Raw genomic sequence first — 24,865 nt, forward strand, 5'->3', positions numbered from 1 at the left:
TACATCTTATCTGAAATGTTCAAAGTTTCTGGGATGTGTGAAATAATAGTTGTAATTATATCTAGCAATCCTATATTTATAAGATGTAAACTGTGGTCGGTATGGTTATCTTGAAAAAATTGATATCATGAGCAATAAAGATGTTTTTGTAATAACATTGAAGATAAATACCAAGCTATCACAATTTATGTTAGTAAAGATTGTGGATCTTTAGGAAACAAAGACTATTATATATATTATGGACCAAACTGAAAAAAAATGCTAAATTTATGAAGCAGAACATTATAACTATCCATCATTTCAAATTCAGCGAATCTAATTATGATTGCTTAATATTAAAAGTATGGATGCAATAAACCATTGAGCAACAAAAAAAGTGATCATAATGGAAACAATCATAAGACCACTTGGATCTGCAAAAAAATCAAATAACAGGGGTAGAGAAATACTTTAAAATAAATGCAGTATCGATATAATTATTAATAGTCTTGATGATAGTGCTAATACATGACTGATACTCCGCTTCGCGGACAGCTGCAATGCAGAACGACTCAAGGACCCGGCCAGTCAGGATATCGTTGGTGAAATAGGGACACCTTTCTCGGGGCGTGTATGTTCTGCCAGGGTTCCCAAGTATCTTCGTTGGCGGAGTAGCCAACCCATCTAACCAAGTACTGTAACTGCCCTTTGCGTATTCTGGAGTCGATTAGAGATTTCACCTCATATTCATCTAATTTGGGTATAGTGTTCCTATATACAACCCACTCAATTTCTTACTAGGTACGCGAAGATTGAGATTCTTCATTGAAAGCCAAACTAAATCCCCAACAGAGAAGTTTGGAGCTGGACTTCTACGGAGGTCATAGTAGTGTTTTTGCCTTGTTTGAGATTCTGTGATGTTGTCCTGTAATTGTTTGATGGTTTTCAGCATAGTAGAAGCAATATCGTTGGGATGGGGACAATCAGTTTGGTGATCGTGAAAGAGAGCAGTGGTAGGATAGGAGTTAGGATGAAATCCATAGTTAGCCTGAAATTGAGTCATTTTGGTGGAGGAATTTTGGGAGTTGTTAAAAGCGAATTCCGCCATAGAAAGATATGTTGACCATTCATTTTGTTGGTAAGAAAAAAAACGTCGTAAATATTGTTCTATCCACTGATTAACACGTTTAACCTGTCCATTTGTCTGAAGATGGAATGAAGTCGACAAACGGTGATCAATATGTAGGAGATGACAAAGAGCCCTCCAAAACCGAGAAGTGAATTGTGTCCATGAAGTCTTACAATATTATCTACAAATAATGTCGCAGTCTCAGAAGATGTGGGCAATTTATGGAAGGGTATGAAATGAGCGATTTTAGTCAGGAGGTCAATTACTACCAGGATGGTATTAATTTTTGAGGATATAGGTAGGTTAACAATGAAGTCGAGTGACAGATGTTTCCATGGCTGTGATGGTACGGGTAAGGGCATCAAAAGGCCGTATGGAGGGCGTTTTTGAGATTTGGAAGTGGCACAAACAGTGCAAGAACTGACAAAGTTCCTAACGGTATTTGACATTGAAGGCCACCAAAATCTTCTGGATATCTGTTCCAAGGTCCTTCTCTCCCCTGGGTGACCAGCAAGAGGAGAATCATGATGCATCTGTAGAAGAAGCAGTCTTAAACTGCCAGGTATGTATAACCTCTCACCATAGTAGGAGAGACCATTTCATTTCTGTTGCAGTTGGTACTTAGGGAGGTCTTTGTCGTTAGATTGTGAGTTCTTAAATTCATTAAGCAAGTAGGGGGTCAGTCCAATAAACCTGTCTGCTGGTATAATTGTAGAGGTGGTAGGCGGATATGTTGGTTTGAAATCCTTCCTTGAGAGAGCATCCGCCTTCCGTTCTTATTAGATGGTCTATACACTATGTGGTAGTTGAATCGTGTAAAGAACAAACTCCAGCGAACCTGTCTGGAGGATAGAGTTTTGTTTGCTTGAAGAAATTCCAGATTCTTGTGATCCGTGTAGATGATTATCGGTTGCGTAGTTCCCTCCAGTAGGTGCCTCCAGTGTTCCAAAGCCCTTTTGATAGCAAGAAGTTCTTTTTCCCCTATTGGGTAGTTTACTTCTGAAGAACTTAATACCTTAGAGAAGAAAGCGACTGGGTGCATGGGTTTTGATACAGAGCTTTTCTGGGATAGGATCGCACCAAGAGCAAAATCTGAAGAGTCTACCTCAAAAATGTACTGTAACTTCGGATTTGGAAACCTTATGATGGGTGCTGTAGTGAACTTGGTTTTGAGGAGGTTAAAAGCTTGTGTTGCATCTTCGTTCCAACAAAATTGGGTAGAAGAACTTGTGAGTTGAGACAAGAGCTTGGCTAATTTTGAGAAATCTTTAATGAACTTCCTGTAATAGTTTGCGAAACCGAGGAAACGGTGAAGTTCTTTTCTTGTTTTAGGTTCTGCCCAATCACCAGTGGGGGTGATATGATAACCAAGAAAAGAGATTTTGTCGGTATGAAATTCACATTTCTCAAGCTTGGCATATAACCAATGTACTCTCAATCTGGAGAGTACCCGGCGTACATGGTTTATATGATCTTCGTAGGTTTTTGAGTAAATGAAGATGTCATCTAAATAAATTAAGATACATATGTCCAACAAGTCTCTGAAGACATTAATAAAATGTTGGAACGTCGCTGGGGCATTGCATAGCCCTTGTCCTGAAGGCAGTTAGCCACTCATCCCCTTCGCGGATACGGACAAGATTGTAGGCTCCTCGTAGGTCTAATTTTGTGAATATCTTAGTGTCTTTAAGTCTTTCTATCAATTCAGGTATAAGTGGAAGCGGGTATCGATTTTTTTTTTTTATAGTCCGCTGGTTTAATTCTCTATAGTTGATGATCGGACGTAAGGATCCATCCTTGTTCTTTACAAAGAACATACCCGCACCCGCTGAGGATGTGGAGGGTCATATGAAACCCTTACGAAGATTCTCCTCCAAATAAATCTTAAGATGTTCCAACTCGGGCTGTGATAACGGATACAAGTGTCCATATGGAATGGTTGAACCAGCTTTGATCTCAATAGGGCAATCGTAGATGTGATGGGGTGGCAGTGTCTCAGCTTCCAATTTACTAAAGATATCAGAAAAGTCTTGGTACTTGAGGAATTTGGGGTAAAAGCTCAGTAGTTTCGAGAAGTGACTGTGAGGAGTAGCATGCTTGTCGGCAGATTGGAGAAGGAAACGAGACCTCCAATGTCTCCCAGTTAATCGAGGGTTGATGTTTTCTGATCCATGTTATGCCTAGGACAATGGGAAAGAGAGGTGAGGGTAATATATCAAACTCAATAAACTCAGTATGACCACAAGATGTAGTGAGTAAAAGAGGAACGGTCTTATGGGTAATAGGACCACTGGCAATGGATGAACCATCAATAACACAAATTGCTATTTACAGGTCTTGAGGAATTTCAAATTTTTCTTATCATCATTTTTATTATTATTTTTATTTTTGGAATTTTTATTTTTTACCATACATTGGTCACATTTTTTCTTTTTTTCACTCTTTTTCACAATTTTATATTTGACCATCAAACATTTTTAGGATTACAAATAAAGGAACATTCCATCAAATGGAGTAAATTCCAGGAACTTTCACACCTCCAAAACGACTTTTTAACCACGTTTACTAGTTTGTGTACACACTAGTTGCTCACAGAGATTTTTTTCAACATTATTTTAACACATTTTTCACAATCTTTGGGATTTGTTTTCACAACTTTTGACTGAGTATATATATATATGTTTTTGTAGATCACAATTTTTGATTTGCATCTGTATTCACATGTTTGTTTCAACTGCTTCTGTAGATCTCATTTTTTGAGACCTGTTTTTTAATATTTTTGAACACTACGTTCACACCTTTGTTATTATATTATTATATCGATTACCGTTTTCATCTATATATGACATTGTATTGTTGTATCTTTTGTGTAAACTACATTAGAGAGGTCACCCATCAGAGCGACCACACCAATATATGTGTGAGACTCATACATAATTTAACATTCAGACAGTTAAATTTATTTTAGACTATTTAGGACATACTTATACGAAATAGGATTTTGTTAACATGGATCCATGTACTTAATTGTTTTTAACTATATGATATTCTGTGCAAATTGTACTCAATTATTTCTAATTATATGACATTTCGTGCAAATTGTAATAAATTTTTATAACATTTTATATCAAACATTTGAGCCTATCCCTGTGCTACATAATTTTATACAGAGACTTTTTTAGACATATAACATATGCTATTCTAAACCCATGGTATAACATTAGACCTACAAATAAAATCATATAAGACCTTGCCTTTTTGTGGCGCTCCTATCTATCTATTCTCGCACTTCTTATTCACCTAGTGGGTGCCTTGGGGGGCCCACTATAGACAGGAGCTAGAGGTCACCACATGCAGCGCTGTAAGATAATAATAGTCTTAGAATAACACGAATTGCTACAGAGTTCTGCTTTAACACAAAAGGAATTTTATTGAACTTCACAAGTGCACTATTAATAAAATTTCCATAGAATCCTGTGTCGAGGATTGCTTCAGAGGTAAGCTTGCGATGGTGCCACTGTAAAGACATAGAGAGTACACAGTAAGAATGTGTGTTGTTCAAAGTCTGTGATGCACATAGTGTATTCCACTTACTTTTCTTTGTCTTCAGAAGTAATGGGCAGTCTTTCACTGAATGTGTGGCATTAGCACAGTACATGCACAGTAGGTTCGATCTACGTTGGGCCCTTTCTTCAGGCGTCAGTGGACCCCTTGCCATACTAACCTCCGTAGGTTCTGGAACAGCTCTTGAGGTGGAAGGTGGGTGATCTCCAGATGTCTGAGGCCTGGGATGTTGTTCCCTGTGGTACCTTTCGGACCTCCTCTCCCGTCAATTTGAATAACCAACCTCATTAGGGAATCTAGGGTTTTCGGCATTTCGCTACGGGCTAACTCATCCTTTATATTATCAGCCAGTCCTAACCTAAACTGGTTTCATAAAGCAACAGGGTTCCATTGGGAATCGTGGGAGTATTGCTTAAATTCAGCAATGTAGTCTTCGACTACTCGCTTTCCTTGCTTAAGACTCCTCATCGCCGTCTCAGCGGATAACTGAAAGTCAATGTCAAGATATAGTTCATCCATTTGTGAAAGGAATTCATCCAAAGAACCTAGTATAGGTTGATTTGACTCAAAGAATGCATCTGCCCATACCCTTGGTTCGCCTCTTAAGAAGGAAATAATGGTGAGCAATTTGACTCTTTCTGTGCAATAAGTTTTCGGTTTCAGGGTAAACATCAGTAAGCAGGCATTCTTAAACTGACGGTACAGTTTCCTGTTACCTGAAAAGGGTTCAGGTAGTGACACAACAGGCTCTGGAATAGATTCAGGTTGCTGCGGCCTAGAGGCCATAGAATCTCTGATTATTTTTCTGAGGGATTGGTTTTCAATTTTTAGATCCCATAGACCTTGTCCTAATTGGTCCACTCGCTGGGATAAGCTATAAACAAATTGCGGTAAGTCTGCTGGACCTGTACCCATGGCTTAGTAATTATGTTAGGATAAACCTGAATGGCATTATCTGACTTGTCTTGGTTTGATCTTCTATGCAAATCTCAGCTGCAGACTAAACTCAGTGTGAGTAGTATTTGTGTCACTAGCTATGTTACAACTACTATAGATGGAAATAGTTGCAGTGATCAGCTAAGTGAATTTTGCTACAGGGGAATTAATATTGAGAACAATTGTAACATTTCACAAGAATGTAATGTAACCCCATTTAGCAATGCTGAGTATAGATATATCTGAGTATGACTTTAGGAGACTAAGAAATTAACTTGTAATACATTAATTAATAACAGAGAGAATAGCAGCTGCTCTCTAGAGCGAAATCTGAGGCTGAGCATGCGCAATAGACTTGAGCAGTGGAAGCGGAGAGTTCCGAGTAAACGGATCGAGTGACATCAGAATCCGATCAGCTGGATGTCAGCTTTACTGTCTCCGGAGTTTTTATGCGTTACCGTTCTTTACAGCCTTAGATTTTGATCTGGTAAGTGGTTGTGCAGGGAAGTTTATTACTGCTCTGATCCGTGCAGGTCCGGAATGTAGTAGCTCGTATGAGCAATCCCCAGCTGATCTTGTAATTAGCCCAGATAGCGTTGTCACGCTGAGGTTAATGACAGTGCTGGAAACGGATTGTTACAAAGTTGATTCCCACTGAGCTTAAGATATAGTAGAGAGTATGAAATCCTTTGGAGACAATTGAAGAGAGAAATTCCCAAAGTAAACAGAAGCTTAGGACTGTGAAACGTTCAGAGTCAAACACAAAATTACTAAGCACTAGGAACAGGGCGGGCTGAAGATTTAAAGGCAAACTGGGAGGAGTTTAGACATGACGCAGGGAATACAAGGAGAATCCTGACACACATAAACGGAAAGTGTGGCTCTCTTATACACTTTGGGTCTTTTTTCTACTTCAGCAAGTAGCTTGGTGGGGGAATAGTACCCTCTTAGCATCAGTTCAGTCCATTGAAATTTATGGTACCGTAGCCCCTATTAATAGGCATGTGTAGCTAGGTATATGGGAGGTCAGTCTTGATCTGATATGTTTTTACATGTGTTTTATGTGCGGATGGCAGTGCCCATCGTTTTTTAACAATACATAATAAATAAATAAAAATTCATGTACTTGAATTGCTCCCCTTCTCCAACCGCATTAATTTTAGTAACCATTTCTCAAATACAAGTGTATCCTTTGATGCTGCATTCTCTACTTTATTATACATAACTCTTAAGAAGCCTTAAGGGCCACATATAAATGCATGACTGTTCTTTGCAGACATAATAATATATTTCCTAAAACTGTCCAGTCATTTTTACAGTAGGGAAGTTTCAGGGTACCCGGAATCTACTGTTCTCCCCTATAGAGGACTCTTTTCACCACAGTACAAGTCCCTAAAGCTCACACTTTTGTTTTCACCTGGGGCCACAAAACTTAGTGCAGAAGATACTTGTGCCCATGGACACCAGTTGGTCTAGTGTATTATTTTCCCTACTAATTAGAATCTAACACATAACTATTAATATGACACCATATCACTTAGTAGAGCTGGAAAACATTAGAATTTGCCCTGATATTTCATGTACAGGGGGAGGAAAGCAATTCTTACACACTGACATGCATCGGCTGCTGTTAACATAGGCCAAGCAGAAATTCCCCAGTCCCTAATAGTTTGTGACAGATCCCTGCAGTTAAACAGGGGTCCCTGTGTTCCTCAGCATAGGGTGTCACTGCAATATAAGCCTTCAATTTTCCCCCATAGTCACATCATAACTGCTCCTAAGGTTGCGCAGGTACATTAGACCCAAATTTACTGTGCTGGGGAGGTGCTGCCTGCACCAATAGGACAGCAGCCACAGAGAGTTATATCTTTCTCTTTCTCTCTTCCTTCAATGAGATGTAATCCATACATTATACACCTATTGAATGATCATATCTAATTGAACCATCCCAGTTTTAATATTTATTAAAAAATATTCCCTAATCTGGTTCCAATACAATTGCATGTAAATACACCAATCTGGTCCCAGGTGTCTAATCATACAGACCCCAGAAGGGAGCAATAGCAAATAATATCTAGTACATTAGTGAGTGTCATATTTGGTGAGAACCTATGATTGTTACAACTGATAGTACAGGGACAGTTTTGCAGTATTACGGTGTTCTATCAGAATAGCAAACATACACCTAGATTGAGTTTTGAGTTACGGTGCTGTACGACTTTTAACGCTGAAAAATTGGCCATTACCTTGGAATGGCCAGGAACGCATATTATGAGTCGTGTCGGTATAGCTGTAACACAAGCATTTTAGCCTGTAACGCAACGTCCATTCCGCACTCAAAAAATGATGTTTTTGTGTGGGATTTTCATAGCGCCGGCATTACAGGTTGTGCGTTCAGGCTAAAAAGCATTACAGCCTATACCGACACGAGCCATACCGTCATCTGAGACCAGTTGTTATGGATTTTGTGTAACAAAAATGTTTCCCAAAACTCATAACTAAAGTGTTACAAAGTACACTAACACCCATAAACTACCTATTAACCAATAACAACGCCACTCTCCCACATCGCAACACTATTAAACCTATTAATCCCTAATCTGCCGCCCACCCACATTGTGACTATTAAATAAAGTTATTAACCCCTAATCTGCCGCCACCCACATCGCCAACACTATTTAAATATATTAACCCCTAAACCGCCGCTCCCCGACACCTAAATAAACCTATTAACCCCTAAACCGCCGGTTTAAACGTAACTTTTGTTTCCCCCATAGACATTGTGAGAACCTGCAGTCGTAGGGGAGGCGATGGCTTGATTAATCGAGCTCTTTGTGTTTCACAGGCAGCCAAGGAGGGTAAAAAAAATGTCACTTGTGTCGTTGCGTGTTTCTGGTAGTCAAGGGGGTCAAACCATTACTGTGTATGAGTGTTACTGGCAGACAAAAATGAAAAATGATGTTTGTACAATTTACTAGCGATCAGCCAGACAAAATGACCGTTGTGAAAAATAAGTGATTGGGTCAAAGGTAAGGTCTAAGGTGTAGCTTTTTGGTAGCCATTATGTGACCCACCTACCACCCACACCAAGTCACCCACAGGATGTCCAGTATTTTTGTGGGGTCAGCTTACAACCCTGATACATAATGGTAAATAATGTTTATATACAGCAGCGGAGCAAGTAACTAAATGGCCAGTATATACCCCCAGAAAGCAAAGCATTGTACAACAGCTGACTCATATTGTGTGTTTTGTAGCCACTAACCATTATTTACCTCTCTATAAAGCATCTGTTGCACTTTAAATGGATGGTTTAGTTGGTTAAATCTGTACAAATGCTCCCTCTAAGGGTGATTTTTATATTGCTTAATTCAATACTCAGCATATACATTTATATGATCTCCATCTCACAGCTATAAGCCTTATATTCAGACTGTTATATGAATATGGAGACACTTTACTGTGCGATACCTCACAGGTGTTTTATGTGCTGATATATGTAGCTCCTACAACAGATGTGAAAGTCAAACTTTCAGGATAATTCTCAGGATTATACCACATATCTGTGTATGTCAGGACCTCTAATAGGTATCTGTTAGTGTCAGACTCCCACCTGGTTTGCTAATGAACATAAACATATCCAGAAGAGACGTTTCTTAGAACTAAGTTGACACATAATAATATTACTGTGAATCAGTTTGTTTCAGAGCCTGGACGTGTACAGGTGTTTTATTTCTATGACATCAGGTAATGTTCGGCTTCTACAATTCAGCAACAAGGCACCTTACTATAGACAATTTATGAATTAATTTCTGCGGGGTACAGAGTCACGTTACACCTATATATGTATACTCACAGAGCAACATGTGAAGATACAAAGCCAGATATGTACAATTTGCTGAGAATCACATACACATCTATATGTCATACTGAAGAGTAACAGCACTGTATAGAGCACTGAGTACATGGTTAGGCTCAATGTAGAAGTTTACACATACACAGCCGAGTCTTGCTGGTCCTATGTCATTGATAATTTAATACACGAGTCACAGGAGTGACGTGCTGTTTTCTGCCCAGGACATCTGCTTTCTAATGCTAATAAGTGGCTGATTGATTTTAATTTGGGATCTAATGCTGAGTCGTTTGTGTGTGCGTTTATAGAGGATGCTAAGAACTTTAATGAGCCATGAGTTAAAGTATGATAAACTGCACTATATCTGCCTAAAAAAGCAGTGCACAATGTGCTGATAAGATATCCGTAGCTCATGCAGAATAAGTGTAAGTAAATAGAATTATTATTATTATTATTAAGAGTCCTCGTAATCCTGTATCAGTCAGTGGTGCTGAGTACACCAAAGGCAGATTGCATTCCAGTTGTAAACTTAAAGGAACGTGGAAGTCAAAATCAAAATGTTCAGGATTTAGATAGTGTACAAAACACTTTCCATTGCTTGTCTATTAAATGCAACTTTGTTGGTTCCATTCCATGAGAGCATACTTAAGTAGGCTCAGGAGCATGTATGAGATCTGGCAGCTGTGTTTGCAACAATGTTTATAACCTCGTTATACATATAGTGCACAAGACACATGCACACTTCTGAACCTACCTCAGTATGCAGTCATAGAAAGGAGCAGAGTTGACAACACCAAGAGATAGAATTAAACTTGATGTGAATCGGGAAGTTTGATTATTACCATGCTTTGTTTTTTTTAAGGACTCTTAGAGACAGTAACATACAGCTAGATTTAGAGTTCTGCGGCCAAAGGGGTGCGTTAGCTATTAGTGCTTTTTTTCCCCCGCACCTTTTAAATACTGCTGGTATTTAGAGTACACAGAAGGGCTGTGTTAGGCTCCAAAAAGGGAGCGTATAGCATAATTTACTGCCACTGCAACTCTCAATACCAGCGGTGCGTACGGACGCGGCCAACTTCAAAAACGTGCTCGTGCATGATTCCCCCATAGGAAACAATGGGGCAGTTTGAGCTGAAAAAAAACCTAACACCTGCAAAAAAGCAGCGTTCAGCTCTTAACGCAGCCCCATTGTTTCCAATGGGGAAACACTTCTTATGTCTGCACCTAACACCCTAACATGTACCCGAGTCTAAACACCCCTAACCTTACACTTATTAACCCCTAATCTGCCGCCCCCCGCTATCGCTGACACCTGCATTATACAATTAACCCCTAATCTGCCGCTCCGTACACCGCCGCAACCTACGTTATCCCTATGAACCCCTAATTTGCTGCCCCTAACCCCCGCCGACCCATATATTATATTTATTAACCCCTAATCTGCCCCCCCCCAACGTCGCCGATACCTACCTACAATTATTATCCCCTAGTCTGCCGACCGGACCTCACCGCTACTCTAATAAATGTATTAACCCCTAAAGCTAAGTCTAACCCTAACACCCCCCTAAGTTAAATATAATTTTTATCTAACGAAATAAAATAATTCTTATTAAATAAATTATTCCTATTTAAAGCTAAATACTTACCTGTAAAATAAACCCTAATATAGCTACAATATAAATTATAATTATAGTGTAGCTATTTTAGGATTTATATTTATTTTACAGGCAACTTTGTATTTATTTTAACCAGGTACAATAGCTATTAAATAGTTAATAACTATTTAATAGCTACCTAGTTAAAATAATTACAAAATTACCTGTAAAATAAATCCTAACCTAAGTTACAATTAAACCTAACACTACACTATCAATAAATTAATTAACTAAACTACCTACAATTATCTACAATTAAATCAACTAAACTAAATTACAAAAGAAAACAAAACACTAAATTACAAAAAAACAACAATAAATTACAAAAAAAAACAAACAATAAATTACAAAAAATAAAAAAAATTACAAGAATTTTAAACTAATTACACCTACTCTAAGCCCCCTAAAAAAATAACAAAGCCCCCCAAAATAAAAAAATGCCCTACCCTATTCTACAATAAAAATTGTAAAGCTCTTTTACCTTACAAGCCCTTAAAAGGGCCTTTTTCGGGGCATGCCCCAAAGAAAACAGCTCTTTTGCCTGTAAAAAAAAACATACAATACCCCCCCCAACATTACAACCCACCACCCACATACCCCTAATCTAACCCAAACCCCCCTTAAATAAACCTAACACTAAGCCCCTGAAGATCTCCCTACCTTGTCTTCACCACGCCGGGTATCACCGATCCGTCCAGAAGAGGGTCCGAAGTCTTCATCCAATCCGGGCGATGTCTTCATCCAAGCGGGGGCTGAAGAGGTCCATTATCCGGCTGAAGTCTTCTATCAAGCAGTATCTTCAATCTTCTTTCTACTGGATCCATTCATCCTGCCGACGCGGAACATCCTTCCTCCATGACGAACTCCCGACGAATGAAGGTTCCTTTAAGCGACGTCATCCAAGATTACGTCCCTCGAATTCCGATTGGCTGATAGGATTCTATCAGCCAATCGGAATTAAGGTAGGAAAAATCTGATTGGCTGATTGAATCAGCCAATCAGATTCAAGTTCAATCCGATTGGCTGATTGGATCAGCCAATCAGATTGAGCTTGCATTCTATTGGCTGATCGGAACAGCCAATAGAATGCGAGCTCAATCTGATTGGCTGATTGGATCAGCCAATCGGATTGAACTTGATTCTGATTGGCTGATTCCATCAGCCAATCAGATTATTCCTACCTTAATTCCGATTGGCTGATAGAATCCTATCAGCCAATCGGAATTCGAGGGACACCATCTTGGATGACATCCCTTAAAGGAACCTTCATTCGTCGGGAGTTCCTCGTGGAGGCGGGATGAAGATGGATCCGGAAGAAAGAAGATTGAAGATGCCGCTTGATAGAAGACTTCAGCCGGATGATGGACCTCTTCAGCCCCCGCTTGGATGAAGACTTCAGCCGGATGATGGACCTCTTCAGCCCCCGCTTGGATGAAGACATCGCCTGGATTGGATGAAGACTTCGGACCCTCTTCTGGACAGATCGGTGATACCCGGTGTGGTGAAGACAAGGTAGGGAGATCTTCAGGGGCTTAGTGTTAGGTTTATTTAAGGGAGGTTTGGGTTAGATTAGGGGTATGTGGGTGGTGGGTTGTAATGTTGGGGGGGTATTGTATGTTTTTTTTTTTTACAGGCAAAAGAGCTGTTTTCTTTGGGGCATGCCCCGCAAAATGCCCTTTTAAGGGCTTAAGTTAAAAGAGCTGTAAAATTTTTATTTTAGAATAGGGTAGGGCATTTTTTGGGGGGGGGGCTTTGTTATTTTTTTAGGGGGCTTAGAGTAGGTGTAATTAGTTTAAAATTCTTGTAATCTTTTTTTATTTTTTGTAATTTAGTGTTTGTTTGTTTTTGTAATTTAGTGTTTGTTTGTTTTTGTAATTTAGTGTTTGTTTTTTTTGTAATTTAGTTTAGTTGATTTAATTGTAGGTAGTTTAGTTAATTTATTGATAGTGTAGTGTTAGGTTTAATTGTAACTTAGGTTAGGATTTATTTTACAGGTAATTTTGTAATTATTTTATCTAGGTAGCTATTAAATAGTTATTAACTATTTAATAGCTATTGTACCTGGTTAAAATAAATACAAAGTTGCCTGTAAAATAAATATAAATCCTAAAATAGCTACAATATAATTATTATTTATATTGTAGCTATATTAGGGTTTATTTTACAGGTAAGTATTTAGCTTTAAATAGGAATAATTTATTTAATAAGAATTATTTTATTTCTTTAGATAAAAATTATATTTAACTTAGGGGGTGTTAGGGTTAGATTTAGCTTTAGGGTTTAATACATTTATTAGAGTAGCGGTGAGGTCCGGTCGGCAGATTAGGGGTTAATAATTGTAGGTAGGTAGGTAGCGGCGACGTTGGGGGGGGGGCAGATTAGGGGTTAATAAATATTATGTAGGTGTCGGCAGTGTTAGGGGCAGCAGATTAGGGGTACATAGGGATAATGTAGGTGGCGGCAGTGTGCGGTCGGCAGATTAGGGGTTAAAAATATTTAATAGAGTGGCAGCGATGTGGGGGGGCCTCGGTTTAGGGGTACATAGGTAGTTTATGGGTGTTAATGTACTTTAGAGCACAGTAGTTAAGAGCTTTATGAACCGGCGTTAGCCCAGAAAGCTCTTAACTCCTGGCTTTTCTCTGCGGCTGGAGTCTTGTCGTTAGATTTCTAATGCTCACTTCAGCCAAGACTCTAAATACCAGCATTAGAAAGATCCCATTGAAAAGATAGGATACGCAAATGGCATAGGGGGATCTGCGGTATGGAAAAGTTGCAGCTGGAAAGTAAGCGTTAGACCCTTTCCTGACTGACTCTAAATATCAGCGGGCGGTAAAAAACAGCGTTAGGACCCCCTAACGCTGGTTTTGACGGCTAACGCAGAACTCTAAATCTAGGCGATAATATTTTATAGGATATGTTTGTTACTACCAGTTAAATTCACAGCTGGAATTGGATTTTGTCCTGTGCATTGAGTTGTTTTTTTTTTTGTAGTGACTGAATGTGATATTAATATTAGGAAACAATTCTAAGTGCATTGGTGAGAGTCTGAAGTTCATCTCTGAGCCCCTCAAGAGAACTGCGAATGCGCCCAGGAGAATCCAGAACGTCAATGCTGTCAGTGTAGGGGTCGTAGCGCACAGCAAATGGGCGCTTTATGCGGGAAGCATAATTCCTACAGGAAAGAAAAAAATGTAGTAAATTAGTGTGAATAATCAGCCAGTTAAACTTCAAGGGACAGGAGACCCCAAAATGTTTCATGATTTGGATAGAACATACAATTTTAAACAACTTTCCAATTTACTTCTATTATCAAATTTGCTTCATTCTGTTGTTATCCTTTGCTGAAGAAAAAGTATTGCACTACTGGCAGCTAGCTGTACTGAACACATCTAGTTAGCCAATCACAAGAGACAAATGTGTGCAGGCACCAATCAGCAGCTAGCTCCCACTAGTGTGGGATATGTGCATATTTTTTTTCAACAAGTGATACCAAGAGAATAAAGCACATATAAAAATAGAAGTGAATTTAAAAGTCTTTAAAATGACCTGCACTATCTGAATCAAGCAAGTTTAATTTTGCGTTTCCTAACCTAGATCACATACAGAGCACAAGTTTGTGATTAAGTACACAATCATAATAAAATCAATAGCTCACACAAGCAGACCTTACAAAGAGTAGTGATTGACTTGTTAGTCACTACAATCTGCAGTCATTTGAGAAGATTTTAGTTAAAGAGGCAGCAAACAGCTTTAGATATGAATATAAAAACTTTAGGCCTAGATTTAGAGTTCGGCGTTAGCCGTGAAAACCAGCGTTAGAGGCTCCTAACGCTGGTTTTAGGCTACCGCCGGTATTTGGAGTCACTTAAAATAGGGTCTAACGCTCACTTTTCAGCCGCGACTTTTCAATACCGCAGATCCCCTTACGTCAATTGCGTATCCTATCTTTTCAATGGGATCTTCCTAACGCCGGTATTTAGAGTCGTTTCTGAAGTGAGCGTTAGAGCTCTAACGACAAAACTCCAGCCGCAGGAAAAAAGCAGGAGTTAAGAGCTTTCTGTACTAACGCCGGTTCATAAAGCTCTTAACTACTGTACCCTAAAGTACACTAACACCCATAAACTACCTATGTACCCCTAAACTGAGGTCCCCCCACCTCGCCGCAACTCGATTAAATTTTTTTAACCCCTAATCTGCCGACCGCCACCTACGTTATACTTATGTACCCCTAATCTGCTGCCCCTAACACCGCCGACCCCTGTATTATATTTATTAACCCCTAACCTGCCCCCCTCAACGTCGCCGCCAGCTACTTACAATAATTAACCCCTAATCTGCCGACCGCAAAGCGCCGCCACCTACGTTATCCTTATGTACCCCTAATCTGCTGCCCCTAACACCGCCGACCCCTATATTATATTTATTAACCCCTAATCTGCCCCCCTCAACGTCGCCTCCACCTGCCTACACTTATTAACCCCTAATCTGCCGACCGGACCTGAGCGCTACTATAATAAAGTTATTAACCCCTAATCCGCCTCACTAACCCTATCATAAATAGTATTAACCCCTAATCTGCCCTCCCTAACATCGCTGACACCTAACTTCAAACATTAACCCCTAATCTGACGACCGGAGCTCACCGCTACTATAATAAATGGATTAACCCCTAAAGCTAAGTCTAACCCTAACACTAACACCCCCCTAACTTAAATATAATTTACATCTAACGAAATTAATTAACTCTTATTAAATAAATTATTCCTATTTAAAGCTAAATACTTACCTGTAAAATAAATCCTAATATAGCTACAATATAAATTATAATTATATTATAGCTATTTTAGGATTAATATTTATTTTACAGGCAACTTTGTAATTATTTTAACCAGGTACAATAGCTATTAAATAGTTAAGAACTATTTAATAGTTACCTAGTTAAAATAATAACAAAATTACCTGTAAAATAAATCCTAACCTAAGTTATAATTAAACCTAACACTACCCTATCAATAAATTAATTAAATAAAATACCTACAATTACCTACAATAAAACCTAACACTACACTATCAATAAATAAATTAAATACAATTTCTACAAATAACTACAATTACATAAACTAACTAAAGTACAAAAAATAAAAAAGAACTAAGTTACAAAAAATAAAAAAATATTTACAAACATAAGAAAAATATTACAACAATTTTAAACTAATTACACCTACTCTAAGCCCCCTAATAAAATAACAAAGACCCCCAAAATAAAAAAATTCCCTACCCTATTCTAAATTAATAAATTTAAAAGCTCTTTTACCTTACCAGCCCTGAACAGGGCCCTTTGTGGGGCATGCCCCAAGAAAATCAGCTCTTTTGCCTGTAAAAAAAAAACATACAATACCCCCCCCCCAACATTACAACCCACCACCCACATACCCCTAATCTAACCCAAACCCCCCTTATATAAACCTAACACTAAGCCCCTGAAGATCTTCCTACCTTGTCTTCACCTCAACAGGTATCACCGATCTGTCCTGGCATCCGGTGCTGAAGAGGTCCAGAAGAGGCTCCAAAGTCTTCCTCCTATCCGGCAAGAAGAGGACATCCGGACCGGCAAACATCTTCATCCAAGCGGCATCTTCGATCTTCTTCCATCCGGTGCGGAGCGGGTCCATGTTGAAGCATCCGACGCGGATCCATCCTCTTCTTCCGGCGTCTCCCGACGAATGACGGTTCCTTTAAGGGACGTCATCCAAGATGGCGTCCCTCGAATTCCGATTGGCTGATAGGATTCTATCAGCCAATCGGAATTAAGGTAGGAATATTCTGATTGGCTGATGGAATCAGCCAATCAGAATCAAGTTCAATCCGATTGGCTGATCCAATCAGCCATTCAGATTGAGCTTGCATTCTATTGGCTAGGAAACAATGGGGCTGCGTTAGGAGCTGAACGCTGCTTTTTTGCAGGTGTTAGGTTTTTTTTCAGCTCAAACAGCCCCATTGTTTCCTATGGGAGAATCGTGCACGAGCATGTTTTTGAGGCTGGCCGCGTCCGTAAGCAACTCTGGTATCGAGAGTTGCATTTGCGGTAGAAATGCTCTACGCTCCTTTTTTGGGGCCTAACGCAGCATTTTTTGGACTCTCGATACCAGAGTTAATTTTATGGTGCGGCCAGAAAAAAGCCTGCGTAGCGTTAACAGCCCATCTACCGCCAAACTCCAAATCTAGGCCTTAGTTAGGTGTAGGGAGAAAAAAAACATTTTGCCACTTTTTCTGTAATTTAGGTCTAAAAATGTGAAAATTGTCTGACATCTCAAGACTAACCCTGCCACATATCTTACATTGGCTTTAACAGATCACAACTACAAAACAATGAACTTTTGTTGTAAAAATGTTTAGACTTGGTTAATATGTTGCTATATAGTAAGACATAAGAACGGTCTTGTAATTACAACCACCAATAAGTTATTTAACTCCCTATAGCGCTGCCATTACAAGTTTAAAAAACCCCGGCTTGTGCGGGCGATATGGTTGCGTTAAGCTCCATACCGCACACAAAAGCAGCAGTGTTTTGACGTGCTCGTGCACGCTTTCCCCATAGACATCAATAAGGAGAGCCGGCAAAAAAAGTCTAATACCTGCGATTGCGGAAACAAAAGCTCTGTAACGCAGCCCCATTGATGTCTATGGGGGAAAAGAAACTACAGTTTAAACCAAACACCCTAACATAAACCCTGAGTCTAAACACCCCTAATCTGCTGCCCCTGACATCACCAACGTCTGCCTACAGTTATTAACCCCTAATCTGCTGCTCCTTATATCGCTGCCACTATACTAAAGTTATTAACCCCTATTCCACCGCAGTCCAACATCGCTGCAACTATATTAAAGTTATTAACCCCTATTCCGCTGCTCTCATTATCGCCCCCCTAAATAAAGCTATTAACCCCTAAACCTCTGGCCTCCCACATCACTAAATAAACATATTAACCCCTAAACCGCCAGCCCCCCCACATCGCAACAATCTAAATTAAACTATTAACCCCTAACCCTAACGTAACCCTAACACCTTCTAATTTTAACATAATTAAACTAGATCTAAATTAAACTTACAATTATTAACTAAATATACCTATTAACCCCTTAACCACCAGCCCCCCACATCGCAACAACCTAAATTAAACTATTAACCCCTAACCATAACAGCCCTTAACTTTAAAATAATTAAAATAGATCTAAATTCAATTTACAATTATGAACTAAATAATACCTAGTTAAAACTAAATACTTACCTGTAAAATAAAACCTAAGTTAGCTACAATATAACTAACTAAGTTACATTGTAGATAGCTTAGGTTTTATTTCACAGGTAATTTGTATTTATTTTAACTAGGTAGACTAGTTAGTAAATAGTTATTAACTATTTACTAGCTACCTAGCTAAAATAAATACAAACTTACCTGTGAAATAAAATCTTACCTGCCTTTCACTAAAACCTACCATTACAAAAAATAAAAAACCTACCATTACAAAAAAAATGAAATTATCAAAAAAAAATAAAGATTATTCCTATTCTAATACCCTTAAAAAAACAAAAAAACACCCCGAAATAAAAAAGCCTAATCTAGAATAAACTAAAAGGGTCTTTTGGGGGCCCTTAAATAGGCCTTTTGTAGGGCATTGCCCTGAGTTAAACAGCTCTTTTGCTCAAAAAAAAAAATACAAACACCCCTAACACTATACAAACCTCCACCCACCAAACTACCAAGAGCCCTTAAAAGGGCCTTTGTAGGGCATTGCCCTAAGTTAAACAGCTCTTTTGATACAAAAATAAAACACCCCCCTAAAAATATACATTACTCAAATTAAAAAATCAATATCATCCAAAATAAAAAAGAATTACACCTAATCTAACAGCCCTATCAAAATAAAAAAGCCCACCCAAAATAAAAAAAACCCTAGCCTACAATAAACTACCAATAGCCCTTTAAAGGGCCTTTTGTGGGGCATTGCCCCAAAGATATCAGCTCTTTTACCTGTAAAAAAAGCAAAGACCCCCCCCCCCAACAGTAAAAACCCCACCCAAAAAAAAACCTAACACTAAGCCCCGACAATCCACTTACAGTTGTTGAAGTCCAGCTTGAAGGATCCATCCAGGCGGCAAAGTCATCATCCATGCGGCAAGACGGCCTCTTTGGTCTTCATCCAGCGGGCGTGGAGCGGATCCATCCTGAAGACATCTGGCGCGGAGCATCCTCTTGATACGGTCAACGCCATATACTGATTCTTCAATGCAAGTGACACAATCCAAGATGGCGTCCCTTGCATTCCTATTGGCTGAAAGAAAGAATCAGCCAAAAGGGTTGAGCTCTCATCCTATTGGCTGTTCCAAGCAGCCAATAGGATTGAGCTCTCATTCAATTGGCTGTTCCGGCTGGGTGAAGATTAAAGAGGCTGTCTGGATGAAGACTTCTTGCCGCATGGATGAGGACTTCGCCGGCTGGATGGATCCTTCAAACGGGACTTCAACAACTGTAAGTGGATCGTCGGGAGTTACTGTTAGGTTTTTTTTTTTTTTTTTTAGATTAGGGTATGGGCAATGTAAAAGAGCTAAATGCCAATACAAATGCCCTTTCAGGGCAATGGTTAGTTTAGGTTATTTTAGATTATTTTAGATACAGGTTAAAGAGCTGATATCTTTGAAGCAATGCCCCACAAAAGGCCCTTTTAATGGCCATTGGTAGTTTATTGTAAGCTAGATTTTTATTTTTATTTTGGGGGGGCTTTTTTATTTTGATAGGGCTATTAGATTAGGTGTAATTCTTTTTTATTTTTGATAATTTGTTTGTTATTTTTTTAATTTAGGGTTTGTTTTTGTAATTTAATTTGTTTTTATTTTTTGTAGGTAGATTTTTTTTTTTTTGTAATTTTTAGAATAGTGTTAGGATTTTTTAATGTTTAGTTTTATTTAATTGGTAGTTAGTTTAATTTTAGTTTAATAATTGTTGGTTTCAAATATTTTTTTTTTTTAAATTTGACAGGAAAGTTTTAATTTAATTTAAGATAGGGAAAAAGTAATTTTAATATAAATTTAGGGGGTCGTTAGTTTTAGGGGTTAATAGTTAATTTTAGTATATTCTGTTGTGGGGGGCTTTCGGTTTAGGGGTTAATAGGTTTATTATAGCGGCGGTGTGGGCGGACGGCAGATTAGGGATTAATAAAATTTAAATAGTGTTTGCAATGCGGGAGGGCATCAGTTTAGGGGTTAATAGGTTTATAATAGTGGCGACGATGTCGGGGAGCGGCGGAGTTGGGGTTATACATGTTATTAGTGGTGGCGATGTTGGAAGCGGCAGATTAGGGTTTAATAAATGTATTATAGTGTTTGCGATGCGGGAGGGCCTCGGTTTAGGGGTTAATAGGTCATTTATGGGTGTTAGTGTACTTTTTAACACTTTACTTATGATTTTTATGCTACAGCTTTATAGTGTAAAACTCATAAATACTGACTTTAGATGGCGTTACGGATCTTGTCGTTTTAGGCTGTAACGCTCGCTTTTTAGCCGGAACGCAAAACTCGTAATACCGGCGCTATGGGAATCCCATGAAAAAATGTCATTTTTACGAGTGCAGTACTGATGTTGCGTTACAGGCTAAAAAATGTGCGGTACAGCTATACCGACAAGACTTGTAATGGCTGCAGTGCTGTTTTAACACTGAAAATGTCCTATTTTCAGCGTTACGAGCCGCAACACGAAACTCGTAATCTAGGTGAACCTATTTAATTGATTTCACATTTTGAAAGAGAAACTTATGACATTAAAATGTCAGTGTCTATAAATAGTTTTATTTGAACACAGGCGCTCTTATTTTATCTATGTATTGCTTAAGGTTGCTTTCAGGCTACAATGTGTTGTTCCAGCCGCATATGGCGTTCCCTTTGCTTTGTGCTGCTTCTCTGCACACTACTATATACGTTTACACAATATAACAATATTACCAACTCCGAGGAAAATGTTTAGAAAAATTAGAAAATTGAAAACCAAATCTAATCACTGCAGAATTTCTTCACAAAAATAAAAATGAGGCCACCACGTAACTTCAGAGTTGCTTGTTTTTCACATATTTTGAATTTCTTTAAAAAAAAATTGTGGAAAAAGTAAATTTATGCTTACCTGATAAATGAATTTCTTCTACGATACGAGTCCACGTATTTCATCCTTACTTGTGGGATATTAACCTCCTGCTAATAGGAAGTGGCAAAGAGCACCACAGCAGAGCTGTATATATAGCTCCTGCCTTCCCTCCACCCCCAGTCATTAGACCGAAGGTTTAGGAAGAGAAAGGAAAAGCTAAAAGGTGCAGAGGTGACTGAAGTTTTACAAAATAAAATAAAATTTAAATCTGTCTGAAAATGACAGGGAGGGCCGTGGTCTCGATGACCGAATCAGAGAATCCCCGCTTAAATAAAATCAAGCGTTCAATCTCCAAGCAGTCAGCTGCAGAGAATTTAGATTTGGATGTTGGAAAGGACCTTGAATGAGAAGGTCCTGTCTCAAAGGAATGTTTCCACGGTGGCAGAGAGGACATGACCACTATATCCGCATACCAAGTCCTGCGTGGCCACGCAGGCGCTATCAGGATTACTGAAGCTCTCTCCTGTTTGATCCGAGCAATCACGCGTGGAAGGAGAGGAAACGGGGGAAACACATAAGCTAGGCTGAACGACCAAGGCATCTATCAGTTCAGCCTGAGGATCCCTCGACCTGGATCCATAACGTGGAAGCTTGGCATTCTGACGAGATGCCATCAGATCCAATTCCGGTCTGCCCCATTGGCGAATCAATGAAGCAAACACCTCTGGGTGCAGTTCCCACTCCCCCAGATGAAAAGTCTGATGACTTAGAAAATCCACTTCCCAGTTTTCTACTCCTGGGATGTAGATTGCCGACAGATACCAAGAGTGGGCCTCCGCCCATCGGATTATCTTGGATACTTCTATCATCGCTAAGGAACTCCTTGTTCCCTCCTGATGATTGATATAAGCCACAGTCGTGATATTGTCTGACTGGAATCTGATGAATTTGGCCAAAGCCAACTGAAGCCACGCCTGAAGCGCATTGAATATTGCTCTCAGTTTCAGAATATTGATTGGAAGTAGAGACTCCACCTGAGTCCAAACACCCTGAGCCTTCAGGGAATTCCAGACTGCACCCCAGCCCAGAAGACTGGCGTCCGTTGTCACCAAAGAAGAGAGTCTCTTGGTCCAGATTTATCTGAGGAGATAAATTTGCATAGTCCCTATTCCACTGTCCGAGCATGCACAGCTGCAGTCGTCTGAGATGAAAGCGAGCAAACGGGACGATGTCCACTGCTGCTACCATTAATCCAATTACCTCCATACACTGAGCCACTGATGGCCGAGGAATGGACTGAAGTGCTCGGCAAGTATTTATAATTTTTGATTTTCTGACCTCCGTCAGAAATATTTTCATGTCTACCGAGTCTTTAAGAGTTCCCAAGAAGGGAACCCTTTTCCGTGGAACTAGTGAACTCTTTTCTATGTTCACCTTCCAACCGTGAGTTCTCAGGAAGGACAACACTGTGTCCGTGTGAGATTTTGTCAAATGATAAGTTGACGCCTGAATCAAAATATCATCCAGATAAGGTGCCACTGCTATTCCCCGCGGTCTGAGAACTGCCAGAAGGGACTCTAGAACCTTTGTGAAGATCCTGGGTACTGTAGCTAACCCGAAGGGAAGAGCCACAAACTGAAAATGTTTGTCCAGGAAGGCAAACCTTAGGAACTGATGATGATCCTTGTGAATAGGGATATGAAGATATGCATCCTTCAAGTCCACGGCAGTCATATATTGACCCTCCTGAATCATTGGTAAGATTGTTCGCATAGTCTCCATCTTGAACGATGGCACTTGATATCTAAAATGGGTCTGAAAGTTCCCTCTTTTTTGGGAACCACAAAAAGATTTGAGTAAAACCCCTGTCCCTGTTCCAGTTTTGGAACGGGACAAATTACTCCCATGGTAGAGAGGTCTTTTACACAGCGTAAGAAGGCCTCTCTTTTTATCTGGTCTACAGACAATCGTGAAAGATGAAATCTCCCTCTTGGGAGAAAATACTTGAATTCTAGTTGATACCCGTGGGTCACGATTTCCAATGCCCAGGGGTCCTGAACAACTCTTGCCCAAGCCTGGGCAGAGAAAGAAAGTCTGCCCCCTACTAGATCCAGTCCCAGATTGGGGGACGCCCCTTCAGGCTGTCTTTGTAGCAGCAGCGGGCTTCTTGGATTGTTTACCTTTATTCCAAGCCTGGTTAGGTCTCCAGACGGACTTGGATTGAGCAAAATTCCCTTCCTGCTTTATGGAGGTAGAGAAAGCAGAGGGTACTCCTTTAAAATGTCAAAAGGAGCGAAAATTATTTTTACCCCTCATCTTAACAGACTTATCCTGAGGTAGGGCGTGGCCTTTACCTCCAGTACTGTCAGAAATTATTTCCTTCAATTCAGGCGCGAATAGGGTCTTACCCTTGAAAGGAATAGCTAAAAGCTTAGATTTTGATGACACATCAGCAGACCACGATTTGAGCCATAGCGCTCTACGCGCTAAAATGGCAAATCCTGCATTTTTCGCTGCTAACTTAGCAATTTGAATAGTGGCATCTGTAATAAAAGAATTAGCTAGCTTGAGAGCCTTAATTCTATCTAAAATGTATTATAACGGAGTTTCAACCTTTAGAGATTCTTCTAGAGCAGCGAACCAAAAAGCTGCTGCAATAGTGACTGGGACAATGCAAGCTGTTGGTTGTAAAAGGAAACCCTGATGAATAAATAATTTCTATAGAAGACCCTCTAACTTCTTATCCATAGGGTCTTTGAAAGCACAACTGTCTTCAATAGGTATAGTTGTACGCTTAGCCAGGGTAGAAATAGCTCCCTCCACCTTAGGCACCGACTGGCAAGAGTCCCAGATGGTGTCTGATATGCGATACATTTTCTTAAAATTAGGGGGAGGAGAGAATGGTATACCCGGTCTGTCCCATTCCTTTTTTATAATTTCCGAAATTCTTTTAGGAACCGGAAAAACATCAGTGTAAGTACCTCCAAATATTTGTCCATTTTACACAATTTCTCTGGTGGGATTACAATAGGGTCACAATCATCCAGAGTCGCTAAAACCTCCCTAAGTAACAGGCGGAGGTGTTAAAGCTTAAATTTAAAAGACATGACGTCCGAATCTGTCTGAGGTAACATACTTCCTGGGTCTGAAAGTTCTCCCTCAGACAATAATTCCCTGACCCCCAACTCAGAGCCCTGTGAGGGTATATCGGAAATAGCCAACAAAGCATCAGAGGATTCAGTAGGTACATTAATACCTGATCTACTGCATTTACCCTGTAACACTGGTAATTTAGATAATACCTCTGTAAGGGTAGTTGACATAACTGCAGCCATATCCTGCAGAGTAAAAGAATTAGACGCACTTGATGTACTTGTCGTCGCTTGTGTGAGCGTTAAAGGTTGTGACACTTGGGGAGAATTTAGATGGCATATCCTGTTCAGACTGAGAATCATCCTTAGGCACATTTTCATTACCTAAAATATGCTTTTTACATTGTAAGGCCCTTTCAGTACAAGAGGTACACAAAGTAAGAGGGGATACCACACAATGGCTTCTAAGCACATAGAGCAATTAGTTTCCTCCATGTCAGACATGTTAAACAGATTAGCAATAA

At 39.5% G+C, this 24,865-nt stretch overlaps 1 protein-coding gene across 2 annotated transcripts in view; it reads right to left on the bottom strand.

The window, feature by feature from the left end:
* Positions 1-13,576: 13,576 nt before the first annotated feature.
* TH (tyrosine hydroxylase) overlaps positions 13,577-24,865 on the bottom strand; it is a 120,060-nt gene continuing 108,771 nt past the window's right edge. For both annotated transcript variants that reach the window (XM_053688926.1, XM_053688925.1), the window contains one exon: positions 13,577-14,288. In XM_053688926.1, the coding sequence (XP_053544901.1) occupies positions 14,129-14,288 (160 nt within the window). In that variant the 3' untranslated portion in view covers positions 13,577-14,128. The remainder of the gene's footprint in view (positions 14,289-24,865) is intronic.

This window comes from Bombina bombina, chromosome 7 (genome assembly GCF_027579735.1).
Source record: "Bombina bombina isolate aBomBom1 chromosome 7, aBomBom1.pri, whole genome shotgun sequence".
Lineage (NCBI taxonomy): Eukaryota > Metazoa > Chordata > Amphibia > Anura > Bombinatoridae > Bombina > Bombina bombina.